General features: G+C 31.9%; 3 protein-coding genes across 7 annotated transcripts; 2 read left to right on the top strand and 1 right to left on the bottom strand.

Annotated features, from left to right (window-relative positions):
• Positions 1-1,405: 1,405 nt before the first annotated feature.
• On the bottom strand, positions 1,406-2,273 carry Rap2l (Ras-associated protein 2-like). Its single transcript, XM_088189646.1, has one exon. The coding sequence runs from the start codon at positions 2,138-2,140 to the stop codon at positions 1,595-1,597; it is 546 nt and encodes a 181-aa protein (XP_088045772.1). The 5' UTR covers positions 2,141-2,273; the 3' UTR covers positions 1,406-1,594.
• A 3,052-nt stretch (positions 2,274-5,325) lies between these two features.
• Positions 5,326-14,321, top strand: LOC148232864 (phospholipid scramblase 2-like). The gene is made up of 7 exons (XM_088190385.1): positions 5,326-5,445; positions 8,022-8,047; positions 8,115-8,546; positions 12,272-12,537; positions 12,677-12,901; positions 13,817-13,978; positions 14,046-14,321. Exons 2-7 carry the CDS (start codon positions 8,023-8,025, stop codon positions 14,103-14,105), a joined length of 1,170 nt encoding a protein of 389 aa, XP_088046511.1. The 5' UTR covers positions 5,326-5,445; position 8,022; the 3' UTR covers positions 14,106-14,321.
• Positions 14,322-18,136: 3,815 nt separating this feature from the next.
• Positions 18,137-24,163, top strand: LOC148232863 (phospholipid scramblase 1-like). Of its 5 annotated transcripts, XM_088189925.1 has the most exons (7): positions 18,137-18,248; positions 18,544-18,681; positions 19,285-19,550; positions 21,307-21,427; positions 21,488-21,712; positions 22,016-22,177; positions 22,247-24,163. In XM_088189925.1, exons 5-7 carry the CDS (start codon positions 21,551-21,553, stop codon positions 22,277-22,279), a joined length of 357 nt encoding a protein of 118 aa, XP_088046051.1. In that variant the 5' UTR covers positions 18,137-18,248; positions 18,544-18,681; positions 19,285-19,550; positions 21,307-21,427; positions 21,488-21,550; the 3' UTR covers positions 22,280-24,163. The 5 variants fall into 5 exon arrangements, with proteins under 5 accessions (XP_088046051.1, XP_088046048.1, XP_088046050.1 ...); XM_088189922.1 differs by lacking the exon at positions 21,307-21,427; XM_088189924.1 differs by having other exon boundaries at positions 19,285-21,427.
• Positions 24,164-24,408: the final 245 nt, after the last annotated feature.

Raw genomic sequence — 24,408 nt, 5'->3', positions numbered from 1 at the left:
AAGAAAATCGCTAACGCGAAGGTCTTGCATGGATACAAGAGTTAAATACAATCGGTCAATAAAAAACCTCATCATGCCATTGCGAAATGAAAGATTACACAAGTCACGAATCCATCGTTTCTATGTGTTTTATCTCACGGCTATCCTAAACGCATTGCATCGATTAGCTCATAAGTCTGTGTTGTTTCATTGCAGTTTCATAGCATCAAGAACAAAAAGCATCCATTATTCGATGCTTATGGTGAGCTTGGTAATGTTTTTATTTATTTGGTTGAAACAAAACAAAGCTAATCTATTGTGCAAATCAGAGATAGGTGTATGCTTATCCACACTCAATATTTAGTTGATGAAGGGGTGCGTGGGTGTAGCGTTTTAACGCGTTTTAAACACGTTTCGTTAGCGATTATGACAAAGTTGTCCGAGGTGGTTGCGCAACGATCGATTGCCACATGATCCACAAGTCGATCGATCGATTTTCGATAACCTCTGGAGCCGGGTAAAATGGCGAAATTCAACCCAGACTTGAGGTCATCGTTGAAAATGCGACCGCCCACCAAAGGACGCCACGTAGGTGCAGAAGGATGAACGAACGCAAACGTGTGGGAGTAGCCGCGTGTGCTCAAAGAGTCCTCGCGTTTGAATCGAGAATCTAAACAGTGAAAACTGCTATAAGAGAGCATAACGTAGCAGTAATCCGAGTGATTGTCTAGATTGACTTCGATGTTTGTATTTTTAATCTTTTGAACGTATTTGTTTTGTTTTGACACCCACGCCCTTAAAAACACCATCGGGACAAGAAAGAGATGTTTTTAGATCTGAATTCCCTCGTCTGCCACCGTTCCGGTCAGTTTTGACGGCGTTTAACCACTCAATTAGAGCAATTAAGTCGGGCGATGAGTGCAGTTTTTCGCTTTCGCGCAATTCCGCGGACAACGATGCTCGCTTTCCGCGGAACAGAAAGCGGTTCGACACCGGTTCTGCGGCGTCTTTACGCAAGAAGAACGGGAGCATCATATGAAAAAGAAGAATACGTCGATTATCAACAGGTCCGACCATAAATCGCTACTGTCGGACGCTAATGCGCTAATTGCTAAATAGTGCGATCATGGTCGTAGACGGATTTCTCGGAATCTTCGAGATGAGTGTCTTCGAAACTTGAGTCACATATGTTTTTTTTCTTCCAAAATGCACGCACGGTATCGCGGTCGCAGTTAGCTCGCATCTAGTCATGTCGTTTCATGACCGTCGGCGAGTAGCTGCTCTCGGCGATACCGGTACGGCGACACTTGAAATATAGTCAGTCAGTCTGGTCGTCGTGCGATTCGACTCACCGAACAAAGGAGCGGCGGACGGCAGCAGCAGCAGCAGTAACACTAGTGTGGTTGACGCACTGAATGAAAATCACTTTACGTGTCGATCTCGGTCGCAGTTTTATTGTATTATACGTTATAATATATCACACATGCGTCGGTAGATGTACATTGAATTAATTAATGTATAATGTAATATTATATTATGTATATAGTAGGTATTATAATTAGCGTATGCGTATATATAAATATAAAAAAAGTCTTTCGATGAGGGGGGAGACGTGTCAGAGGAGCGCGCAGCAGCAATAGGACTTCTTCTCCTTCTCGGGGCTGACGTTCATCTCGCGTACGATCTCCGCGAACATCTCGTTGACGTTGGTGCGGCTCTTGGCGGAGGCCTCGACGAAGGGGCAGCCCCAGAGCTGGGCCAGAGCGCCGCCCTCGACCTGGGGCACCTCGCGCTGGTGGTCCAGGTCGGCCTTGTTGCCGACGAGCAGCATGGGCACGCGCTCGCGGCCCTTGACGCGCGTGATGAGCTCGCGCATGGGCTTGATGTCCTGGAAGGTCTGGTGGTTGGTGAGCGAGTAGACGACCACGAAGCCCTGGCCGTTCTTGATGTAGAGGTCGCGCATGGAGGCGAACTGCTCCGTGCCGGCCGTGTCGAGGATCTCGAGCACGCACGGCGAGTTGTCCACCTCGATCTCCTTGCGGTAAAAGTCCTCGATCGTCGGGTCGTACTTCTCCATGAAGCAGCCCGACACGAACTGCACGGTCAGGGCGGACTTGCCCACGCCGCCCGACCCCAGCACCACCACTTTGAAGTCGCGCATGGCGACGCGCGCCGAAGCGCAGCACTAGCGAGCCACTCCGATCGCCTTCGTCCGACTTGCGCGAGCGCGAGAAAGAGCGCCACGCGCGCTCCGCGGCGCGGCGACCCACACACTGAAGAGCCGGCAGCCGAACGGGCCAGCGGCGAAGGCGACCGGGCGACGCGCCGCCGCCTCTTCGCCAGTGTCGCTCAGCTGACGGGGGAATTGCAAAAAATCGACTTTTACTTTTAAACGTGAATTATCTATGTGCCAATTAAAATAAATAATATTTAAAATAAATTTAATCATTTTACAGATTTACTTAATCCAAAATATATAAATTTAGCATTTTAATAAAATTGAATTTAATAAATTACAATCATTTTATTGTATATATTTATATAACAAAACATAATGTAATTAAGATGAAAAAAATAATGATTTAATTAAAAAAATAGATTTTACTAAATTAAGAATAAAATGTAAGTAATGTAATAAGTAGATAGTAAAACAATAAATCAATATAGTTTTAAAACAGAATATCGATACAATCCAAAACCATGGTTTTATAATGATGGTAAATATGCTTTAAAGAGAAGAGATGAATCATATAAAATATTTCAAATAATAAAAACAAAACGAGTAGAATATAAAGTATTAGGAAAAATATGGAAAACGTATCAATAATGTAGAAACATGGCAGTCAAAGCATTAAGAATAGCTATAAAAATGGTATGAAAAGTCGATAAATAGATAAGATAAGATCCTCATATAATAGCAGAAAAATAAATACATAGTACATTAAGAGTATAGAAAAGTTTACAATTTCAATACCTCAGTCTAATTAATTATAAGCATTGAATGTAAAATTTAGTGAATCTAAATAAAAATCTTTAAAATTTGTAAATTAAAAAATGAACCGGTACTGATGAATTAGATGTAAATGTTATTAAAGAAACTTGGGTATAAAAAAAATAGAACTAAATTTCATTATTGAGTAAATAAAACACGCTTAGAACGAGAACTACCTGATAATATGAATATTTTTATTATTATACCTATACCTAAAATAAAAATTATATAATAAAAAGGTTGAGGAAATGAAACCAATTAACATGTTTCCATATATAAAACATGTGATGGAAAAAGTAATAACCAAACAATTTAAAGATTTCATTATTTTATTATACGTGAACAACAATCGGGATTCAGAGTAAAACATTCCACTGAGACTGCATTACAAGTAGTTATAATGATTGGTTGTTGGCCAAGGATACAAATAAAATTTTGGATTTCAAGAGAGTTTTCAAAACAATTGACAGAAGATTAATGTTAAAGAAATTAGAGAATATCTGTATAAGTAAAGTAGTTTAAGTTGGTTCAATAATTATTAAAAAAAAAAATTTAAATAAATTATGCGTATTCCAATAAGAAAATAATATCTCACGGTGTACCACAGGGGTCCAAATTAGGACTATTGCTGTTTCTATTATATATTAACCCTTTCGTGGCCGGTGGGAATACGGTTTCCCACTTTCGAAATAACCCTAAAAAGATCAGTGGGAATTACGTTTCCCAATTTTATTCACTACTGCCATCTAGAATTATTATTGGGTATTGCGATAAAACATTTACTTACTTCATCGATTGAACTTAAAAGTGGCAGTTGAGTTTAAAATAACACGATTGGTATTATTTCGAGTCTCGTGTGTTAGATAAGTTGTTTGTAACAAAACTTTTAAATTTTATGGACAATAAGGATTTTGACGGTTGATTTGAGTTATAAAGACATTTTTTTACTGTGTGATATATAGATTAGGGGTGATTTGATTTGAATTTTAAATTAGCCTTTAGGATATCTCTAGAAAATCAGTTGATCGGCAAGTTTTGTTCGCTGAAACGACCATCAAGCATTTTGCCTAATAATGCCCGAGTACTAGAGAATATACCCCTAGAATCTGTAAATATTCATATGCCTCTAAAAAGTGAAACTTACAGAAGGTGTAGACTTTGTAGAGTAAAAAAGAAGGCGAAACAAACTAAATGCATGTGTAGAGGTTGCGATGTACCACTATGTACATATTTCACCATTTTTTGATATTTTTCATAAGAAATGATTTTATTTTTATTTTTACCTTAATAATATTGTTATTTTACTTAAAATAAATTAAGCAAATAAATTAAATTCTTAAAAAAAAAAAGTTTTTCTTTTTTACGCACAATAAGTACTCTACCAAGTATCAGTGGGAAGTATAGATCCCAGTAATTTTTTTTATAAGTTCCAATCGCTTTTTTTTAATATTTTTTTCAATATTTTTTAATAAATAATAATGACTAAAAAATGCAAAAAAAATTTTAAAAAAATTAAAAAAAATAATTTGAGCACGAAATGGTTAATGATATAATTATTAATGTAAAAATCATTTGCTTGCCGACGACAATTAAATGTATTACATAGGTGATAATGTTAAAGAAGTTGTAAATAATTTAAATAATGAATTAATAATAATAAAAATATGAATACAAAATTATGAGCTTAAAGTAAAAGCTAATGCTTATTAATTATAAAGATATTTTAAATAATAATTTTGAAATAGTTATAGAATAGTTGACAATATAAAATATTTTAAGTAATTGTAGATAAAAGCAAATTTAAGGAACATTGTAATTACATTTCAAAAAAATGTGAAAAAATACTTATATTATCCAGAATGAAAAATATGTCAAATATAAATACACAAAAAATAATCTACAACCGTATTATATTTCCCCACTGCAATTATTGTACAATAAGGGAATGAAATAAAGAAATAGACAAATTAGAAACATGGTACGCCAAATGGAGCTTTAAAATCAATCCAGATAAAAGCCAAGGACTAATATTCACAAAAAAAAGATGTCCAAATGTGTGCGTCCGAATGGGCCGAGAGTTGCCAGGCGAGCGAATCTGTCACGCCAGTATTATTAGATTGCCGCCAAGTTTTGGCGATAATGAAATCTAAATTTAAAATAGAGAAAGCAAAAAGTTAAAATAAATTATGTTTATTCCAAAGAGAAAATAATATCTCACGGTATACCACAAGGGTCCATATTAGAACCATTGTTGTTTATAATATACATATATATATTAGCTAATGTTAATTGATATAAATTGTATTTAAATTATATAAAATTGGGGCTCATATTTTGAGACGCTCGTAAGATCCGATGTAACGAGCGCGAACCAAAAAGTGACAGTTTTTGCTTTCAAGGCGCCGGTCGGTCGCGCTCTGACGAATTCGTCCTAAATTGGTATTTATCGCTCCACAGACCGATTCAGCTTTCAGGTAACCGTCAAACGCTCCCTAACCGTTTACAGGATTCGCTAAAATGAGCTTACACCATTACTATTTATAGAACGGCGACAAAAAAGTATTTTTATTTACATTGCATATCGATCGTTAATTTGCTTTAAACGCGTAATAACCACAATTTTTACGGATAGTTATGCAATTGTAATCATGGATCACATATACAATAGAACCAAAATTAAAACAATGTCACTAAAATAGGTTAAAACATGCTAAAACTTTTCGAGTATTATCCATTATTCATTAAAAAATAATACATTATCTTAATCTTTATGACGTGCTATGTCCTCGCGGGTATGTACGCATATTTAGAGATGAGTCATCGTATAGCATGATTTTCCTTATTTACGATAGTGCTTTACTGCTTTTGAAATTTGTATAAGTGAAAGTGGATGTAAATTGTTTTTAGAGAACCAATTCACATTGTTATATAATTAATATAAATAAAATGAATTTAACCATTTATAATATACAATAGTTTACTTGCAGTAATTATCAAAAATTAGCTTTATTAGAAAATAACTTTTAGCTAAAATTACTTTAACAAAAATATTTGTAGAATTTGGACTACTACCTAGATGGTGTCATTGAGATTATTCTAAATTAAATTAGAGATTACACAAATAAAAACAACGACAAAAACTATTACCATCTAGATTAAAGTTTCAAAAGTCATATCAATGACCCGTTAAAGTCACCACTTAGTTAAAGAGAATTCTGATTTCAAGAATTAGCCAGTTTGCCAGTGTATAAATGATAACAATAAAAATTGGTGCTTTTTAACTAGGAATTATTTTAAGAGACTTGGCATTTAAATAAATACTTTGTTTCCATAAAATTAATTGTTTATGCACTACAGTAATAAGAAATGAGCATTAAATAAATGCATAATTGAGCAACATTTTATTTGTAGTGTGCATTAAAATATATAAATTGCGCATTAATGTTTTTTAGTGTAGCGATCAACGAAGCTAAGCAGTATTGGGCGTGGTCAGTATTTAGATGGGTGACCACTTATAAAATTTCTAGAATAGCTTTGTATATTTTTAAATAATTTTTATAATAAAATAGAGTACAATTTAAATGCACATTTATTGTGAGTGTTAGAAACACGTGTTTTTAGCATATTGCTAAAAGAATAGATGAAAAAAATATTTGATGCCAATTTATATTATCCTCCTTTTAAATAGATTCGTTGCAAAGAGTTGTTCATGGATTGTTCACTGTTCTGATCAACAGGTAAATGAAAAACTTGTTATAGTAAACAATTCTTTTATTTCATTAAATTACAATGCATGCGCATTTTATTTTATATATTGCACTCTATTTTATTATAATAAACCCAAATTAAATATTATTTCAAAAAATATAAAACTATTCCAGAAATTTTATAATCGGTATCCCATACAAGTACTGACCACGCCCGCGTTGATCATACAATAAAAATATTTTTGCGTTTTTAAATAAAATTACTTAAGTTACTTTAATAAATATGTCAAAAATTCTAGAACAGGATTCTATGATTTGAAATAATAATTAATTTGAGTTTATTATAATAAAATAAAGTACAATTTCAATAAGCAGTACATAAAATAAGATGCGGATTTATTGTAATTAAATGAAAAAAATAATTGTTAACTATTACCAGTTTTTTATTTATCTGTTGCTTAGAACACTGAACACCCTATGAATAACTATATATTAAAAGAATTATTAACTATAACTTGTTTTTCATTTAACTTCAGAACAGTGAATACCCCATGAATAACTCAGCATCGAATTTATTTAAAATGATGATTATATACATTGAATTTTATCAACGGTCACCCATCCAAGTACTTACCACGCCCAATGCTGCTTAACTTCAGTCGTTCGCTACACTAACGAAACGCTAATGCGCAGTTTATATATTTTAATGCACACTACAAAAAAATGTTACTTAATCTATGCATTTATTTAGTGCTCATTTATTATTGTAATGCATAAGCAATTAGTTTTATGGAACAAAGTATTTTATACATCGTCCTATATTAAAATAATCTTTACATTTCGTTATTAAAAAAAAAAATCTGAACGTTAAAAGATTATTATTACTACATTTGCCTTTTATACAAATTTGTATTTATATTGTAAATCATGAATTTTGAACGATTATTTCAAAAGCTATAGCGATATTTCTAAAGAGTTAAAACTTACATAAAAAACGTTTAATATTAAAATTGGAATTTTCTTTGACTCTTTGTATATTTTTTATTAATACTCTATTTATTCTTCTAATCATCACATCACTTTTTGCTAAAAAAATAGCAAAGCATTTCAAAATGCTACTAATCTGTAAAATATATTTACCTTTATGCGAGCGAGAGCTATTTTTTAATAATATTATTTACATTACTAGAAAACGATCCTTTATAACAATTGTATAGTAATGGGGTACAGTTCGCTACTGAAATTAGTTTGGCTAATCCTGGTGTATGTGTATTTTACCATTATTAAGTATATTTTAAAAGTCGTAAATAAATAAACTAATTTATAATACTTTTGTTTTTCAGAATGGACCCCAAAGCTCCCCGTCCAGGTACATATTGGTTTTCTATTTATATTTTTAATATAAATCTACCTTACACCCAACTTGATTTTTATAGATGAACATCCACCGCCGTACTCTTTTGATGGTCCGAAAACGCAACAGGAATATTCTAATCCGAATCAAGGGTATCGCCCTCCTAATCAAGGTTATCCGAACCCCAGTCAGGGCTACGCTCCATCACCAATGAACCCAGGTTATCCGAACCCAAGTCAGGGCTACCCTAACTCACCGACAAACCCAGGTTATCCTAACCCGAGCCATGGCTATCCCAATCCGAATCAAGGATACACTCCGTATCCTCAGCCCAACTTTCCGCCTGGTTCGCAAGGACCTCCAGCTCCGGGATATCAAGATTATCCGAATATTCCCCCTCAAAGTATGTCGCCTTATCCTCCCGGAGGCTATGTACCTCCAGGGCATGTCCCTATGCAACAACAAATGATGCCGATCATGCAACAACCGACTTCTGGAGGACCTCCAATGCCAGGTAATTACATCAATAAATCCGATATAATTCATCTAAAATAATAAATGTTTTTACACAATTGATCAGATTAATATTTTTATGCTCATTGCTTATCAAATGAAGTACTGTAAAGCATAGTTTTTTAACTATGTTCAGTGTAAAGTGAATAGGTGTTCCGTGAAAAATTAATATTAAAATAGTTTTAAGATATATACAAATTTGTGCCATGAAATGGATAGTGAACATAAAACATATCTTAGAGATATTTTTACAATGAACTTTACTTATCATTACAAGGTAATAATGGTACAATTTTTAATACAAGAGATAAGATATAATTCTGAAGTTGAACAGGATAATTTAAATTTTTCTATATTCGACTGAAATATATTTAAACCACTTTATGGCTGAAATATTTTTCAAAAGTTGTTCAAAACACCAATATTATTTTATTCTCAGATTTTAGATAAATAATAAATATACAATAAAAAAAAAATTTAGAACATTCACTCGAAAAAACACGCTTTTTTAGAGCACAGTTTAAATGAGTAATAAATAAAATAATTATTCCATAAAACAAACAGGTGCGTATGGTGAGATACATTCCCTGTCGCTTGCTCGAGACTTTCGGGACTACTATCTAAATATATAATAGATGAATTAAATATTTATATATATATGTTCCGAAAATCTTGCCCCTAAAGCATAAAAAATTTTTACAATTCTTTCTTCAATGATGACTTCAAATCTGGATTCCCGTTAAAGTAGTAAAATCTGATAAACCGGATTTCAGCAACGAAAAATTTTCTTAGAAAATTACAGATATTAATTATGTCAGTAATATTTCCATAATAAACTGTTTATAAATCAGTCTTAATGATAAATCAGGTTTTGAAGAAAACATTAACTCAAGAACAAATTTAATCTTAATGAGATATATTTTTAAGAAAATCGTATGATTTAAGAATATTTTTAATGGTAAACACATTTTAAGTAAAAAAGGTACAATTTTATGTTTATTCTATTGTGTTTATAAATCAAAATTGCTACATTGCTCTAAGAATCCAGAGCAATCAAAGGTTTATTTCGCTCTTGATAAGCAAACTTTATTATCAACGTGAGCGTATATACCTACATATGTATATACGCGCACCTAATCAAATGTCACAATTACCTCGCGTTCAAAAGACTTATGACCCATTATCTAATTTAACTCTCAACGTTGACTATTAGTAATTCGAGCAATTTATCAATTTGAGCTTAGTTCTGTAACGTCGTCCGGCCTAAACGGTCGTCGGCCATAGGCGCAGTTAATAGAGTGCAAAAATGAACTCATCATGGAACGTTGTGCGCAAGTTTGAAAAGCTGACGGCTGTCCAAAACAAGAGCGACAATCAGACAAACCAGAGATCGTCGTCGTTTAGCATCAAGAATATTAAAAAGATTGTGCTGTCTCGCTTTGAGACGTTCAAAGAGAACAGTGTTTACGTTGAAACGTTATCTGCTCGTAGTATTGCACGCAAAATAAAGAAGAGTCTCAGTGTTAAGAGGAATCCGAAAAGCGCCGGTTATGTCAAACTGATGACAGACGAAGAAAAGCGGTTTGTTCTGTTTAATTTTCTTTAGTGTCTGTTTCTATGTGTGCCATATTAATATTCAGACTTCTGTACTGCACATGGTAAACCATGAGCAAACAAATATATACTCTATGATTATGTCAGTTCCATTAGCACTTTTTTTTTTATAATCACTACTGAAATCCTATATATCAGCTTTTGCTGCTTTAGCGAAAATTGCTCGAAATGGATCGTATATATTCCTAATTGACTAGAGTACTTTCTTCGGGGACAAATATTTTTTTACTATGCAATACATCAATATTTAAATGTTAATTCCAAAATGCTCGGTAATTAAAGTTTAATAAACATACTTCTTATAATTACTTGGTTATTCCAAAAGAGTGCTATTTAACAGAGATTTATATGTTGCTCATTTAAAATGTCCTCGTTGCAAAAGAGTAGACATATATAACCTTACTTAATGCATTAGTGATTTAAATCTAGAAAGAACTTTTTTAATAGACATAAGTGTACTATAAAATAAACATACTTCTTTGTTTACTGATTTAAATTAGACAAAATATTTTGAGAGCATTAAATTCCGAATCATGAAGTTGGTGTTGACGAATCAATTATTGTCATACATTATAAGTCATCTATCAACATATTGTCATTTATTATAAGTCATCTCAAGGATTAATTAGGCTGAATGTTTTATTTTAATCGAGAGTAGTCCTTCAGTTGTACGATAGATTTTTGCGATACATTGTTCATGCGGAACGATATACATAAAGATAATCCAACAGTTTCCAAACTTTTTATTAAAAAAAACAAATTTAAAAATATCTTATTTTTTTCTATTAGAACATTTGATGTATTTCATTAATTATGAAAAATAATATAAATTAAATGGTCACCTCTCGACCTTTTGCAGCAGCCGATCCTTTCGATGATTTTTTCGTACATTTCAGGCGGTATCCCTGGTAGGCGGTAAACTTGGCGGATGTTAATTTTATAGTGCTCCAACGACGTTTAATCGCATGATCTTAACGACCAGGAAAAGCCAAAAAACCGTCGAATTATCCTGAAAATATTTTTTTAAATATGTCATTTCAGTGAAATTATATCGGAATACATTTTCACCAGTAGATATATTTTTGCCAATGAAACTATAATTTATCTGATAGGGGCTAGAAAACTTATATGATTTCAACTTTTCCTAATGTAGTAAGATATACATTTTCATACTTATCCGTATTTATTTCCATGCAATGTATAAATGTTACAGTGAATGTGTATTTTTCAGTGAAGTTATATTTTCACTAGTGAAGTCCAGATACATTTTCACCGGTAGATATATATTTCTACTAGCGAAAATATAATTTAACTGATAGGTGCTAGTGAAATTATATGCCTCTCTAAAATGTCTATGAAACTCAATTTGAGAGTTGCGAAACGTCCATTTTCTGTTCAAACCCAAACCTAACCAAATGAATGTTTTGGAACTAATAGTAGTTTTAGAACTTTCATTAGGTCAAGTCCAAAATATTTCTCTCAGGGGAAAAATAAGCAGAAGTACAGACAGACCTCGCATATTGCTCCATAGTTAGTTTGCACTTTGATTTTATACTATGTTTTAAAAATACAATAGCTATCCTTACCGATATTACTACGGATTTTAATATGAAATTATTGTTAAATGTGTATTCAAACCGAATTTTGGTCAATAAGAGGGCGCAAAAACAATCATCACTTCTCAGAAGTCAAAATTCCCGTCAAAAGCAATAAAATCGTGTCGGCGCTGTAGCAGTGGGAACGCTCGTTACCGAGCGTTCCCTATGCGACGGCACGATTTTATTGCTTTTGACGTGGATTTTTGCCAATAATGATACCCAATAATGGATGCAAATAAAGAAGTTAAGTACAGAGCTAATGAACACGCACAATACAACACATGCTAACAAATGACGAGTGAACCTCTCTTAAAGGTCATTGTAATCGAGATAAATCATGAATAAATTTGTCAATATCAATAAATGAGCATATAATATTTTCAATATATCAATATAAATACGAAACTTTCAAATCAAACAGCAGTGATATAAGTATGATAGCAGAAGATTATAAAGAGTATACAATTTGTCAAATTCGAACTGCTGTTGTGTACGGGTTATTTTTATTTTGCAGATGGATGGATGAATATACCTCTAGAGCGCATGAACTGTCCCCAGGGTTTGGAATACCTTTCTATGATTGACCAGCTGCTGGTGCATCAGAAGGTGGAGCTGCTGGAGGTGCTGATCGGTTTTGAGACAAACAACAAGTTCACGATCAAGAACAGCATCGGCCAGAAAGTGTATTACGCCGTCGAGGACACTGACTGCCTGTCCAGGAACTGCTGCGGCCCTATGAGACCGTTCGAGATGAAGATCTTAGACAACTTCCGCAATCAAGTATGAATCAACCATTATTTTTACTGGTGCCAAAAATAGCAATTTATGGAACAATTACATCTTGTTTATGAATAGTTTCAATGAGTTTCAAAGACCGGCAATTCTGTTACACATACTTTATACAAATGATTATTTTTAGATAATGAGTTTTAATAGGCCGTTGGCTTGTGACTCCTGCTGTTTCCCGTGTTGTCTTCAATCCATGGAGGTGTCGGCACCGCCCGGTAACATAATCGGCACTATCGAGCAAGAGTGGTCCCTTTGCAAACCGGAGTTTGTCATCAAGGACACCACCGGTCAAGTTGTCCTGCGTATTACTGGTCCAATGTGCAGATTTACATTTTGCGGTGACGTGGAATTCCAGGTACAAGACAATGTTTAAATAGTATTATATTAACCTTTCGAGTACCGAAAATTAGTTTAAGAATCAGAGTGAAATATAAAATAACACCATTAAAATTTATGTATTAATCAAGTAAAGATTGTTTTAATACTGTTTTTTTAGCCTTCAATTCATTGGGATATCTTTGTAGATTAAAATAAATATTAGATAGTTATTAATAATATTAACATAATAAGAATTTTGGGGTACAAGTATACCTCGTTTAGAGACGGGAAGGTTAAGATAGCCGACTTAGAACATACTTTAATTTTAAACAGCTGCAGATGGTGTCCAAATGCATCGGAAACAGCACCCGGGCGCTTCTTTTGTGTTATAAGAGTCCTTGACAAGTCGTTAACACTTGTTATATATTTTTTTAATTCTAATAACCCATTGGAATCGTGTAATATGAAAAATACCATGGCACGAATATGGTTAAGGGTTTGGTTTCAAAAGCTTTAAAAATTTTAATTTATATGCTGTTAAGTCTACTTTTACTGAAGAACTGCCTTCTGATATATGTAATGTAAATATAAAAATAATGGCCCACACAATCTAATTAAAATTTTATTTTTATGAAATCTTAATCACAGGCAATTCTTACTTATTAACCTTTTGGTTGCCGAGCTTTTTGGAATTACTATCTAAATATCAATGTATTACATAATAAAAAAATATATGTTTAGAAAAAAAATGTTAATACCCTACAGTGCATTAAAATGTTCCTGATTATTCTTTCAATAAAGACATTCTGGCAGTTCTTACTATAATTGCAAAAGCAATTTCAACAACCAAAAGGTTAAAAAACGATTTTTTAATATTTAGTCAAAACAAATGGAATTGCGATATCATGAATTTTAATAAAAATTTAAATCATGTTATTTCACATCGTTTTAGATATTATCTAAAGACAGCAAAACAGTCGTGGGAAAGATCTCTAAACAATGGTCTGGAATGATCAGAGAAATGTTCACGGACTCTGACTACTTCGGAATCACATTCCCGATGGACTTGGACGTCAAAATGAAAGCAGTGTGTCTCGGAGCATTATTTTTAATTGTCAGTATCACCTTTAAAATTATTATTTTTAAGTATATAATTAAAATATGCCATTGAATGCTTCCAGGATGCCATGTTCTTCGAAAAGTCCGGCAACCGAGAATCTGACGGAATCGGCATGCTATAAATGTTCTTGATTTTGTTCCTTTTTTTTTGACTCGATCAATATTTATAATATATTCTCTAATTGTAAGTTTATATTAATATTCTGCCTTTCTCAAAATGGAGGATTTGACCGATGAGGGTTTGATATTTGTGCTTTATATTCGAACCGTTTCGGTTCTGTTTTAACTCGATATATTTTCGTCCAATAATTATACGAAATTTAATTTATATGCAAAAATGCCAAATCTTTTATTTCATTTTACGATACGTTTGATGATGAATATTATTATAAAGATAATTCTGATTTAATTCTACTTCTCATATTTTAATTTTATTTATTATCTTGTATTTTTATATGTTTACCATTGCTTTCTTTATTAGTTTAAACGCACATAAGCGCAAAATGTACAATTTACTTACCAGTGCCATTTTTTACTTTATAAATGGATATTTTTTATATGATATTTTGTTGTAAATTGACTGGTACTTGCTGTGAATGACAGTATAGAAAGAGGTGCTAACCATAATTTAATTAAAATCAATGGTTTTTCTACAATTGATTGTTATTGAGCTAATTCTGTGTATAGTCTAATAGTCGAAGTTATGTTAATTATTTTGTATAGCACCTCGTAATAATGTCTAATGTTATTTTATGACTTATTTCAAATCTTTGCTTTATTCTCATAAGTGCCTTATTATTCAGATAATTATTTATGCATCAACTTAATTAATTTCACAGCGTACTCTTTGACAATAAAAATGGCACAATTGTGTATCTCTATGTAAGTCAACATTTGTAAATTTCACTGTATAACAAGATTTTTGCTACAAAGATAAAATTTATTTTATCTGTAATATATCATTGACTTATGTTTCTAATATTAAATAATAAAAATACTAACACGCACAATTTTTAAATTATTGATTATACGTTTTTAAAACGACTTTCATGACAAAATCTGGATGTTATAAAATCGAATTTTCTGATTTATTTTATCTTTTTGGCAAAAATATATAAAATTGTACAGTGTTATTGTTATCTTGTCATAATGTTACCATTAGTGTTTGGTGATCTTCTAAACATGAATATTTATGATTGTTATTGCTAAGATTTTTGATGGCTCGTTATATTTTTGTATTGAAGAATTACCATTAATGATTACTTATGTTAATAAAAATAAAAAATATTTACCATTTTTCATAGGATTGCGTCTACCGTGACGTTATAATATAAAATATATACTATTAGAATTTCCAAGTGATAATTACTACCAAAACTTTTTTGCTAATGCTTAAAAATACAATATAAAATATTTTGTATTATTATATACATAAATTTATATTTTTAATAGCTACAAAATTTATCTGAACTATTTTGGTTACTTGCCTAATTAACATTTGGACTGATTATACAAATGTAGTCATTTAAATTTATGTATCGAAAAAAAATACATTTTGTATTAAAAGTTTGTTTACATTACTGCTTCTGTTACTGTAATAAATATAACAATCTATGATATATTAAAAAAATAATAATAATTATATACTTAAAAATATTTTTATGGTGCATTTTTATTTTAGAGCTTATGAAAATACACCAATCAGGATACTAAAAATAATATTTCTTGCAACTGATATTTTTATAAATGAGTAGTCCTCTAATTGTTATCAACTATTTTAACAGAAACAAATACAATAAATATGCTCTTGTGCAAATTTATGCTTTTTTTATTTTTTAGATTATTATAACAAATTTTAATCGACACTATATATCAAAGAAAAAAAAATATTTTCAGTTTTTGGTTTCGAATAATGTGACTTAATCAAGACAGTGAGAAGCTTGGTGGATCTGTCTGATATATATTTTATATATACAGATGTAAATTATTAATTATCGAAAAACATGACTTTTCAGACGTGTTGCGAGTTCTTGCAAGCCCTTATATATGTTCTCTGCGAGCAACTGTTGCGAATGGAAGCTGTATGGTCAAATTCCGCCTCAATTATGCAAATGTTAATTGACGAGAGTGAGTGAGAGATAAGGGCTTGCGTTATATGCTTTCCACACGCACACTTTTTCTCACTCACTCTCATCACTTAACACGCAAGCAAGCGAAAAGGAATGTATCTCACCGTACCCGCCTGGTAATATGCAAGAGCAGAAAAAAACTATGAAGCAATACGTTAGATATCTGTACTTCTTCCGCTTATTTTCCCCTCAGAATTGAGTTGTATTTGGGACTTGAGCTAATGAAAGTTCTAAAACTATATTTAGTTCTTCAATTTTCATTAGGTTAGGTTTGGAAAATTTAGTTTAATAGACATTTAAGAGTAGCATATAATTTCATTAGCGCCTATCAGTTAAATTATATTTTCACTGGTAGAATTATATATCTACCAGTGAAGATGCATTTGGACTTCACTAGTGGAAATATAACTACATCAAAAAATACACTTTCACTATAACATTTATACATCGCATGTAAATAAATAATAATAAGTATGTAAATGTATATATAACTACATATGGAAAAGTGAAAATTATTTAATTTTACTTGCACATGCTAGATAAATTATATTTTTACCGGTAAAAATATATATATTTAACGGTGAAAATGAATTCCGATATGATTTCACTGGAAATTTAAAAAATATTTTCGGGATAGATTCGAAACTTTTGCTTCTGTAGGGCGCCTATTTATATGTATTTATTTAAGTTTGCTATAACCAAAACTTGGGGGCACTCTGGTAACACTAACGTGACCGACTTTCTCGACTGGCAAACCCTGGCAGACTCGCAACTGCTAGCAGAGAAACGCAAGCAGGGCCAAAGGGCTCAGCCCTTATGGGAACCGAGGGCCAAGTCTGCGACTGAGGCAATATATGTATCGCTCGAAGATCAGGGGGGTGGTGTTTAACAAGGATGATACGCAATGCATGCCAGCCAACGAGAGAACGTCTTCTCATGCGCTCGAAAGAAATAATAATGAAAGTGATAAATATGTAGTACTACGGGGGGGTGGGTCCCGCTTATCCGGTCATCACAAGCTGGGTGCTGCCTATAAGGGTTGGACTAGTAAAGTTCTAGTACTAGTAACGGCAGTGGTTTATGCAATGGAACAAGTAGTACACATCGCTGATCCGCACACCGTCTACCTATTAACTATGTAAACTTATAATTACTCAATAAAAATACTACTGCAGAGGCCTAATCTGTGTATAATTGCCACCTGTCACTATCAGTCGCCAAACTTCCTTTTGCAAAATTTAGTCAATAAGTAGTCGTTTTTTAATATTTTGATTCCATTAAAATTAATAGTATTTCATTAAACGACATGCATCTTTTTGGCCAAATTCAAAAGAGAGCAAATGCCCCTACCTGTCCCCCTCTTTTCCCCTCTAAATGACGTGCCTGTTTCTCTGCTTCGTTTTTATTATTGACATGGCCGAAAAAGTCTTCTTATATGAATACGAATAGGTAGTCGAAAATAAAATAATTTAGTGGCTTTGTAACATAGGAATAAAGATTGTTCTTCCATCGATTTCTTAAGACGATATTTGTTTATGTATGGACATCAGGGTGATATCTGAAGACAATTCAATTAAGTTTCCTTTTTCTCAAGTATAACGTGCACTTGAATTCACGTCTTCCATGAAGGAATTATTAATACATAGATTGACTTTATAAGGAGCATTAAGGACATTTTAGAGAAGCACATAATTTCACTAGCACTTTTCAGTTTTCAGTAGTAGAAAAATATATCTACTGGTGAAAATTTATTTGGACTTTACTAGTAAAAATATTTAAATAAATAATTATGAGTATGTAAATGTATATGTATTATATATTAGTACATATGGAAAAGTATAAATCATGTAATTTTTCTAGCACCTGCCAGTTAAATTATATTTTTACTGATGAAAATATATATCTACCGATTTAGTTTTGTGTTTTTTTCTTATATTTGTATTTTATCAAGATTCATAGTATTTAAATAAATGACATGCATTTGTTCTGGGCAAATGTAATTTCCAATTTGAAACACTCGTAAGATCCGATGTAACGAGTCTAAAGTTGAAACTGACGGCGGCGGCAATCTGTAGCACTGCGACGACTTCGCCCCAAATTTGGGTGTGTCTTTTTTCAGACCAATACAGCTTTCAGGTATTAGCTACACCATAACTATTTATAGAATGGAACTATCGCAAATAAATGTTTTATTTTTTTTGTAAAATAACAATAGAGAAACTGACAGCTGTACTCTTAGAAGAATTGTATCATGTCTTAGTAGTTTAAACTATTTCCAAAATTCAATGTTTAGTGTTAAGTTTAGCATTTTATATCATAGGTGGGTTTAAGTTTTGGTTTTAGAACCATGCCTTTTTTATCTGCCTTTAGGCTTAATGACCAATATTTATAATTTTAGAGATGCTCAAATAAGATTTTTTATATTTTATAGACGAATAAGTTAATTTTCATCATCCAAGTCTACCGCGAGCTAAATCAAGAATACATTCCATGTCTTCAACCATGGCGATCGTGCAACAGCCGGGTTCGAAAGCCTCCAAAATTCAGTCTAGCGATGCTTCGACACCAGGTATTTTTATAAATATTTATCGACGATATACGAGGAATGCTTTTCTAGAGATGTTCACAAATTAAATTATTTAACCATTGTCATCTGTGTATAATACAAAAATAAATATATTGTGCAAATATCAAATAAAATAAGTTGAAATTAAAATTAACCGTAAAATGTTAAAAATTATTTAAATACATTTTTATTTTCTTGGTACGCGATTTACAGTTTTAAGATAACTGATTTAAGTATTATTATATGTGTAATTTTATTAGTAACATCTTTGACTAGAGCACTAAATAAATTCGTTATTATATGAAGTTGAAATGACGAAAATCACAAATTTGTTCACATGTGTTAATGAATTAAAAAGATCCTCTTTCATAGTCATGTCGTCTGCGTATCGAATTTTATTTATGATTACTCTTCAGCTCTGAGTTTAAATTGAAAAATATTGGCGATAATGCATATCCTTATCGTATTCCTTAGTGCATTTGTATATTCATTATTAATAATACAATAAAGTGAGAACGGATTAAGATTTTAACATAAATATACAAGAGGAAGAGGATAAAAAAAATTAATTTAATTCAATGAATTACAAGTTTTTTTATTTTGCAGCTGGATGGATGAATAAGCCGCAAGGGCGTTTGAACTGTCCTTCGGGTTTGGAATACCTTTCTATGGTTGACCACATACTGGTGCATCAGAAGCCGGATATGACGGAAGCATTGTCCGGCTTCGAGAAGAATAATAAGTTTATAATAAAAAACGGCGTCGGTGAAAATATGTATTACGCTTTCGAGGACAGCGACTGCCTGACCAGGTTTTGCTGCGGCTCCATGAGACCTTTCCAGTTAAATATCATGGACAACTCCAGCAATCAAGTAGGAATCAACAAGATAGATAATAATAATATTTTTAAATAACTACTGGGCGTGTTTTAATGTGGGTCATTTGTTGGCCACACACGCATGAATCTGCCCGCCGGATTTGTCCGTGATGGATGTCCAGCGGACAAATCCGACCGTGTGTGGTGTAAAAAACCACAGATGTATCTGTCTGCCGTCTGTCCGCTGTCCATTCTCAAAACAGATCGGACACAGACACGTAGATCCGAGTATCCAAGTGCGCTCGCGAAAACGATATTATGACCCGGGCCTCTACTAATTTGCTCTAAGATTGCGGCCATCGTCTAAAATAAGATTTTCGTGATAAGGTTTATTACTTTATGAACCATCAGTCACTCAATATTATTACTGTTAAAAATGTATTTTTTGACATTTATTTTATCAAAGAGTGAGACATATATTGTAAACTAAATTCATGTGTTAAAAATAATTGTAAACCCTGTAATTGATTGTTGTTTTGATACCAATCGTCATTAGTTATTCTTCCAGTACTGTAGGGATAGGGCTTCATAATATGCTTGCTTAGTTGAAATACAGAATCATCTAAAAACTCGTAAATCTGATGTCCGATAATACTCATGTCCGAGCTCAGACATTTTGCGTATGTAGCAAAGCCCGGACAGATCTGTCCGTGTGCTTGGCCATTGAGTTTTAAAGCTTAGCAAAATTGTGTAACATATACCGTACATACTCCTTTTAGTATTTTTTAATTGGCAATTTCCTGCCTTACTAGACATTTAACAAGTTCTTTCTATTCTTCATCCATATATCAGAAGTGAGCAGTATTTCATATTGTGTAAGTTTTGGCTTAATTTTTTTTTGCTACCTGTTGTATTTTTATTTATTTTATGCCAATGCACCCCCCCAGAAATATATTAATAAAACAATTAAATAAATGTATTTACATTGATGGCTAGACCATAATGCTTTCACCAACTGCGAGCATCTGGATGAGAACAAATCAATACTATTCAAGAGATGGTTAAAAATCAGATAACTGTGTTGTCCAATACTTGTTTTTGCATATGGTACTTCAAAGAATACTTGGGAACGCAAGCTTTAGTAATTTGGTGGCACACAAAATCAAAATTCTTCCAGAATCTCTAAATTGCGAATATTCCTTACCAGTAACTTAAAGAAATGTTTTCTTAAGTACCAAAGTAAAATTATATCCCAGCATACTTTGTAGGAATTTTGTGGAAAATAATAATATATATACAAGGCACACAGTAACCTCGAGCTCCTCAATTGATACGTATATTACAAGAAAAATCCTAACATTTAAGAGGCTTTTTTGCATATGTTTTCTCTATGCTAATTGAATCTGTAGTCCTTTTGAAATAGGACACCTAAATCGGTTACCACTTCTATACGATGAAGCACATTGTAATCGATTTTATAATAGTATTTAATGTATAATAGAACAATAATTCTCAACCCTCGGTAAGCACCTGGTCGTTAATTGGTAATGATGGAAAAAAATATCTACACTAACCGAACCAAACATCATCCTATAACCCAATGTATGGTGGTGAAGAATCTTAAACCTTTCCTACTTTTATGTTAAGCACCTGGTCGTTAATGGGTAATGATTGAAAAAAATATCTACACTAACCGAATCAAACATTATTCATTTATTAATGTATGGTGGTGGAGAATCTTAAACCTTTCCTACTTTTATGCTATCTTCAAATGAAACATGTCAGCCTTAAAGTGAATCTCCTATTATCAGTATCTTATGGATATCGGATGTATAACGTTACACTGGCTTAAGATTTTGACATGCGCTGTGTGAGGTGACTTCTTTGCTCCATATTGGAAGATTTTTTCTTTCTGACTGACTTTTTTCTAAGGTAAAATAAAAGTTAAAATATTATGGATTATATATATTATAAATATATATATATTTTCAGATATTAAATATTACTAGAGAGTTTGCTTGCGACTCCTGCTGTTTCCCGTGTTGTCTTCAATCCATGTCAGTGGCTGCACTGCCCGGTAATGTTATCGGTACCGTCGAGCAAGAGTGGGCCATTTGTCAACCGAAGTTTCTCATCAAGGATACCACTGGCAAAGTAGTACTCCGCATTTCTGGTCCAATGTGCAGTTTTACAATTTGCGGTACTGCAGAATTCGAGGTTAGTGTAATATATTTTTAAATAATAAGTTTTTGATTTCAAAAGCTTTAGAAATCGCTTCGACGTAAAGTAAAATTATACTTGTCTAAGTATATAAATATAAAAATAATGTCTCTTTCGATATAATCACAATTTTAAATGCATTAAATCCTAATCCCAAGCAACTCTTACTATTAACCCTATGGTTGCCAAGCCTTTTGAAACTACTATCTAAATATCGATATGTTACATAAAAAAAATATATAATATGTCTAATCCGGCAATTAAAATGTTTACATTTAAATCTATTGTTTTTCATTTTAGATATTATCTGGTGACGGCGAAACAGTAGTGGGGAAAATCTCTAAACAGTGGTCTGGATTGATGAAAGAGCTGTTCACGGACGCTGACTTATTTGGAATCACATTCCCAATGGATTTGGATGTCAAAATGAAGGCAATGTGTCTTGGAGCACTATTTTTAATTGTCAGTATCAATAAATTTAAACCGTCTCATGTATGTATCATTTAATTTATATTATTAAATTTTTTTCAGGATGCCATGTTCTTCGAAAGTTCTGGCCGTTAAGAATTTGACAAAATCGATTTTATACTCAAATCAAGAATTTATATTATATACCTTAATCATAAGATTACATGAATATTCACATTCTGCCTTTCCCAATATGATATTTGACCAATGATAAACTTGCGTCCATTTATAATATTATATAAATATGTTTTTCAATGAGAATTCGATTTATAGACAAAAAATACTGATTTTATGAAATGACCTACAAAAAAATAATCTATTAGAGAATTTGTTTTTTTTTTATTTTTATTTCAAATAATCTTGAAGAAAAAACTTTCTGGTGCGAAATTTTTTTATTAAAAGGAAAGTCATATATCGAAATTAACAACATCTACTATTGTAAATTGACACAATTAACTATAAATCAACTATGATCTATCAATTTTCGCCAAAGTAGTAAAACCCGATATATCAGATTTCGGCAACCAAATGGTTAAATAAATCATTATTAATTTTATTGCTCCGTAACATATTTTTATTAAACAAATCACTATTATGAATTTAAGTATACATATATAATGAAAAAATATATGTTTAGTTCTGCTATTACTGCAATGACGGAAGTGACAACATTCAAAGCTTCACTGTCTGTTTTATGTCAATTTTACTGACTTAAACGATGACCGTTTTTCTAATTAATTAATTTGTTGACTTAGTAAGATAATGTGGGTAATTAAACGGGTAATTTTTGTATGTATTTATAACTTTATGCAAAGAATAGATAGAATTGTGTAATTGCACATCCGAATCCTTATTGAAATCGGACATATATTTTTAAACCATGACATTACTTTTACTTATTTTTTTTATTTTAACAAATTATCATAATTTGTATTTTTTAATTTTTGTAGATACTTCACAATGTTTATGTTTTGTGGTTTTAAGAAATATTTTTTAATATTGGCTTACTTATGTTTTGTGAATTTTGCAAATATTTTTACCAATATTTTTGATTTTAACACTTAATATGCTTTATACTTGTTTTTACAAAGAATTGTATTGTAGTCGGACAATCTTTTTGCTTTGTCAAACCATAAAAACTAGATTTGTTTTTTTTTATTAGTTTTCTTAATATTTTGAACATATTTGACCAAAGGCGTTTATTTTTTACAATGGATAATAAATTGCATTTTCAACTAAGTGCATGCAGTAGTGCACATCTTTTCTTAAATAGATGTTATTATATTTTTTTTTATTAAAATTAAAGCAAATATTTCTTTTAATTTTGAGTCAAGTAATTAAATGTTATACAAAATGGTACTTGTTAGTTAGCATGGCGCCAAGCTTAGATTTACCAGTTTCGAAACGTCTATTCGCTATTCAAACCCAAACCTAACCTAAACAAATATAATAACGGTATAATGATTAATTTGTTTAGGTTAGGTTTTGGTTTGAACAGCGCGGGAAACATAGTGGGGAGTAACATCTAGTGTTTTTTGAGAGTGGGACCGTGCTAATTAACATATCTAAAAATATTTAATACGTTTCGAAACGTCTATTCGCTATTCAAACCCAAACCTAACCTAAACAAATATAATAACGGTATAATGATTAATTTGTTTAGGTTAGGTTTTGGTTTGAACAGCGCGGGAAACATAGTGGGGAGTAACATCTAGTGTTTTTTGAGAGTGGGACCGTGCTAATTAACATATATCTAAAAATATTTAATACTAGAACCCACGGATTGTTTGGTCCTGATAAAAAATTAAAACGTTTCGAATTTTAGTGATTTAAATTTACCCATTTCCTGCTATTAAGTGTTATAGTTATGTATACATTTTTAATTTTTACTTATGTTTTGTGATTTTTACATATATTTTATTATAATATTTTTACTTATATTTTGTGATAATTTAGCATTGAAATATATTTTATGGTAAATATTTTTTTTTATTTATTTATTATGTATGTTTTGTGATTTTGAAGCCAAATTGGTGTGACTGCAGCCAAAATAGACGCCGGAAAGCATGTAACAGTTTATTCAGTCAAGTTGTATAACTTACCACAGCGAAATAATGTCAAGTTGTATTTCGTAGATTAGGTGATGTCCTCTGGATGATCCGCTGAGGTCGCTCAGTCTCGGTCTTTGTCAAATCATAGATGCAGATGTTGGTCTCGGTCTTTGT

This window comes from Plectrocnemia conspersa, unplaced genomic scaffold, assembly GCF_051122295.1.
Source record: "Plectrocnemia conspersa isolate PC_06_02 unplaced genomic scaffold, ASM5112229v1 ptg000008l, whole genome shotgun sequence".
Classification (NCBI taxonomy): Eukaryota; Metazoa; Arthropoda; class Insecta; order Trichoptera; family Polycentropodidae; genus Plectrocnemia; species Plectrocnemia conspersa.
This window is presented reverse-complemented; position numbering and strand designations above follow the sequence as displayed.

Excerpts from the sequence above, each read along its gene's own strand:
- Rap2l (XM_088189646.1), bottom strand. The coding sequence starts at position 2,140 with ATGCGCGACTTCAAAGTGGTGGTGCTGGGGTCGGGCGGCGTGGGCAAG.
- LOC148232864 (XM_088190385.1), top strand. The coding sequence starts at position 8,023 with ATGGACCCCAAAGCTCCCCGTCCAG. Across the intron at positions 12,538-12,676 it reads TAGACAACTTCCGCAATCAA|ATAATGAGTTTTAATAGGCC; the intron begins GTATGAATCAAC and ends GATTATTTTTAG. Across the intron at positions 12,902-13,816 it reads GCGGTGACGTGGAATTCCAG|ATATTATCTAAAGACAGCAA; the intron begins GTACAAGACAAT and ends ACATCGTTTTAG.
- LOC148232863 (XM_088189922.1), top strand. The coding sequence starts at position 18,603 with ATGTCTTCAACCATGGCGATCGTGCAACAGCCGGGTTCGAAAGCCTCC. Across the intron at positions 19,551-21,487 it reads TGGACAACTCCAGCAATCAA|ATATTAAATATTACTAGAGA; the intron begins GTAGGAATCAAC and ends ATATATTTTCAG. Across the intron at positions 22,178-22,246 it reads TTGGAGCACTATTTTTAATT|GATGCCATGTTCTTCGAAAG; the intron begins GTCAGTATCAAT and ends AATTTTTTTCAG.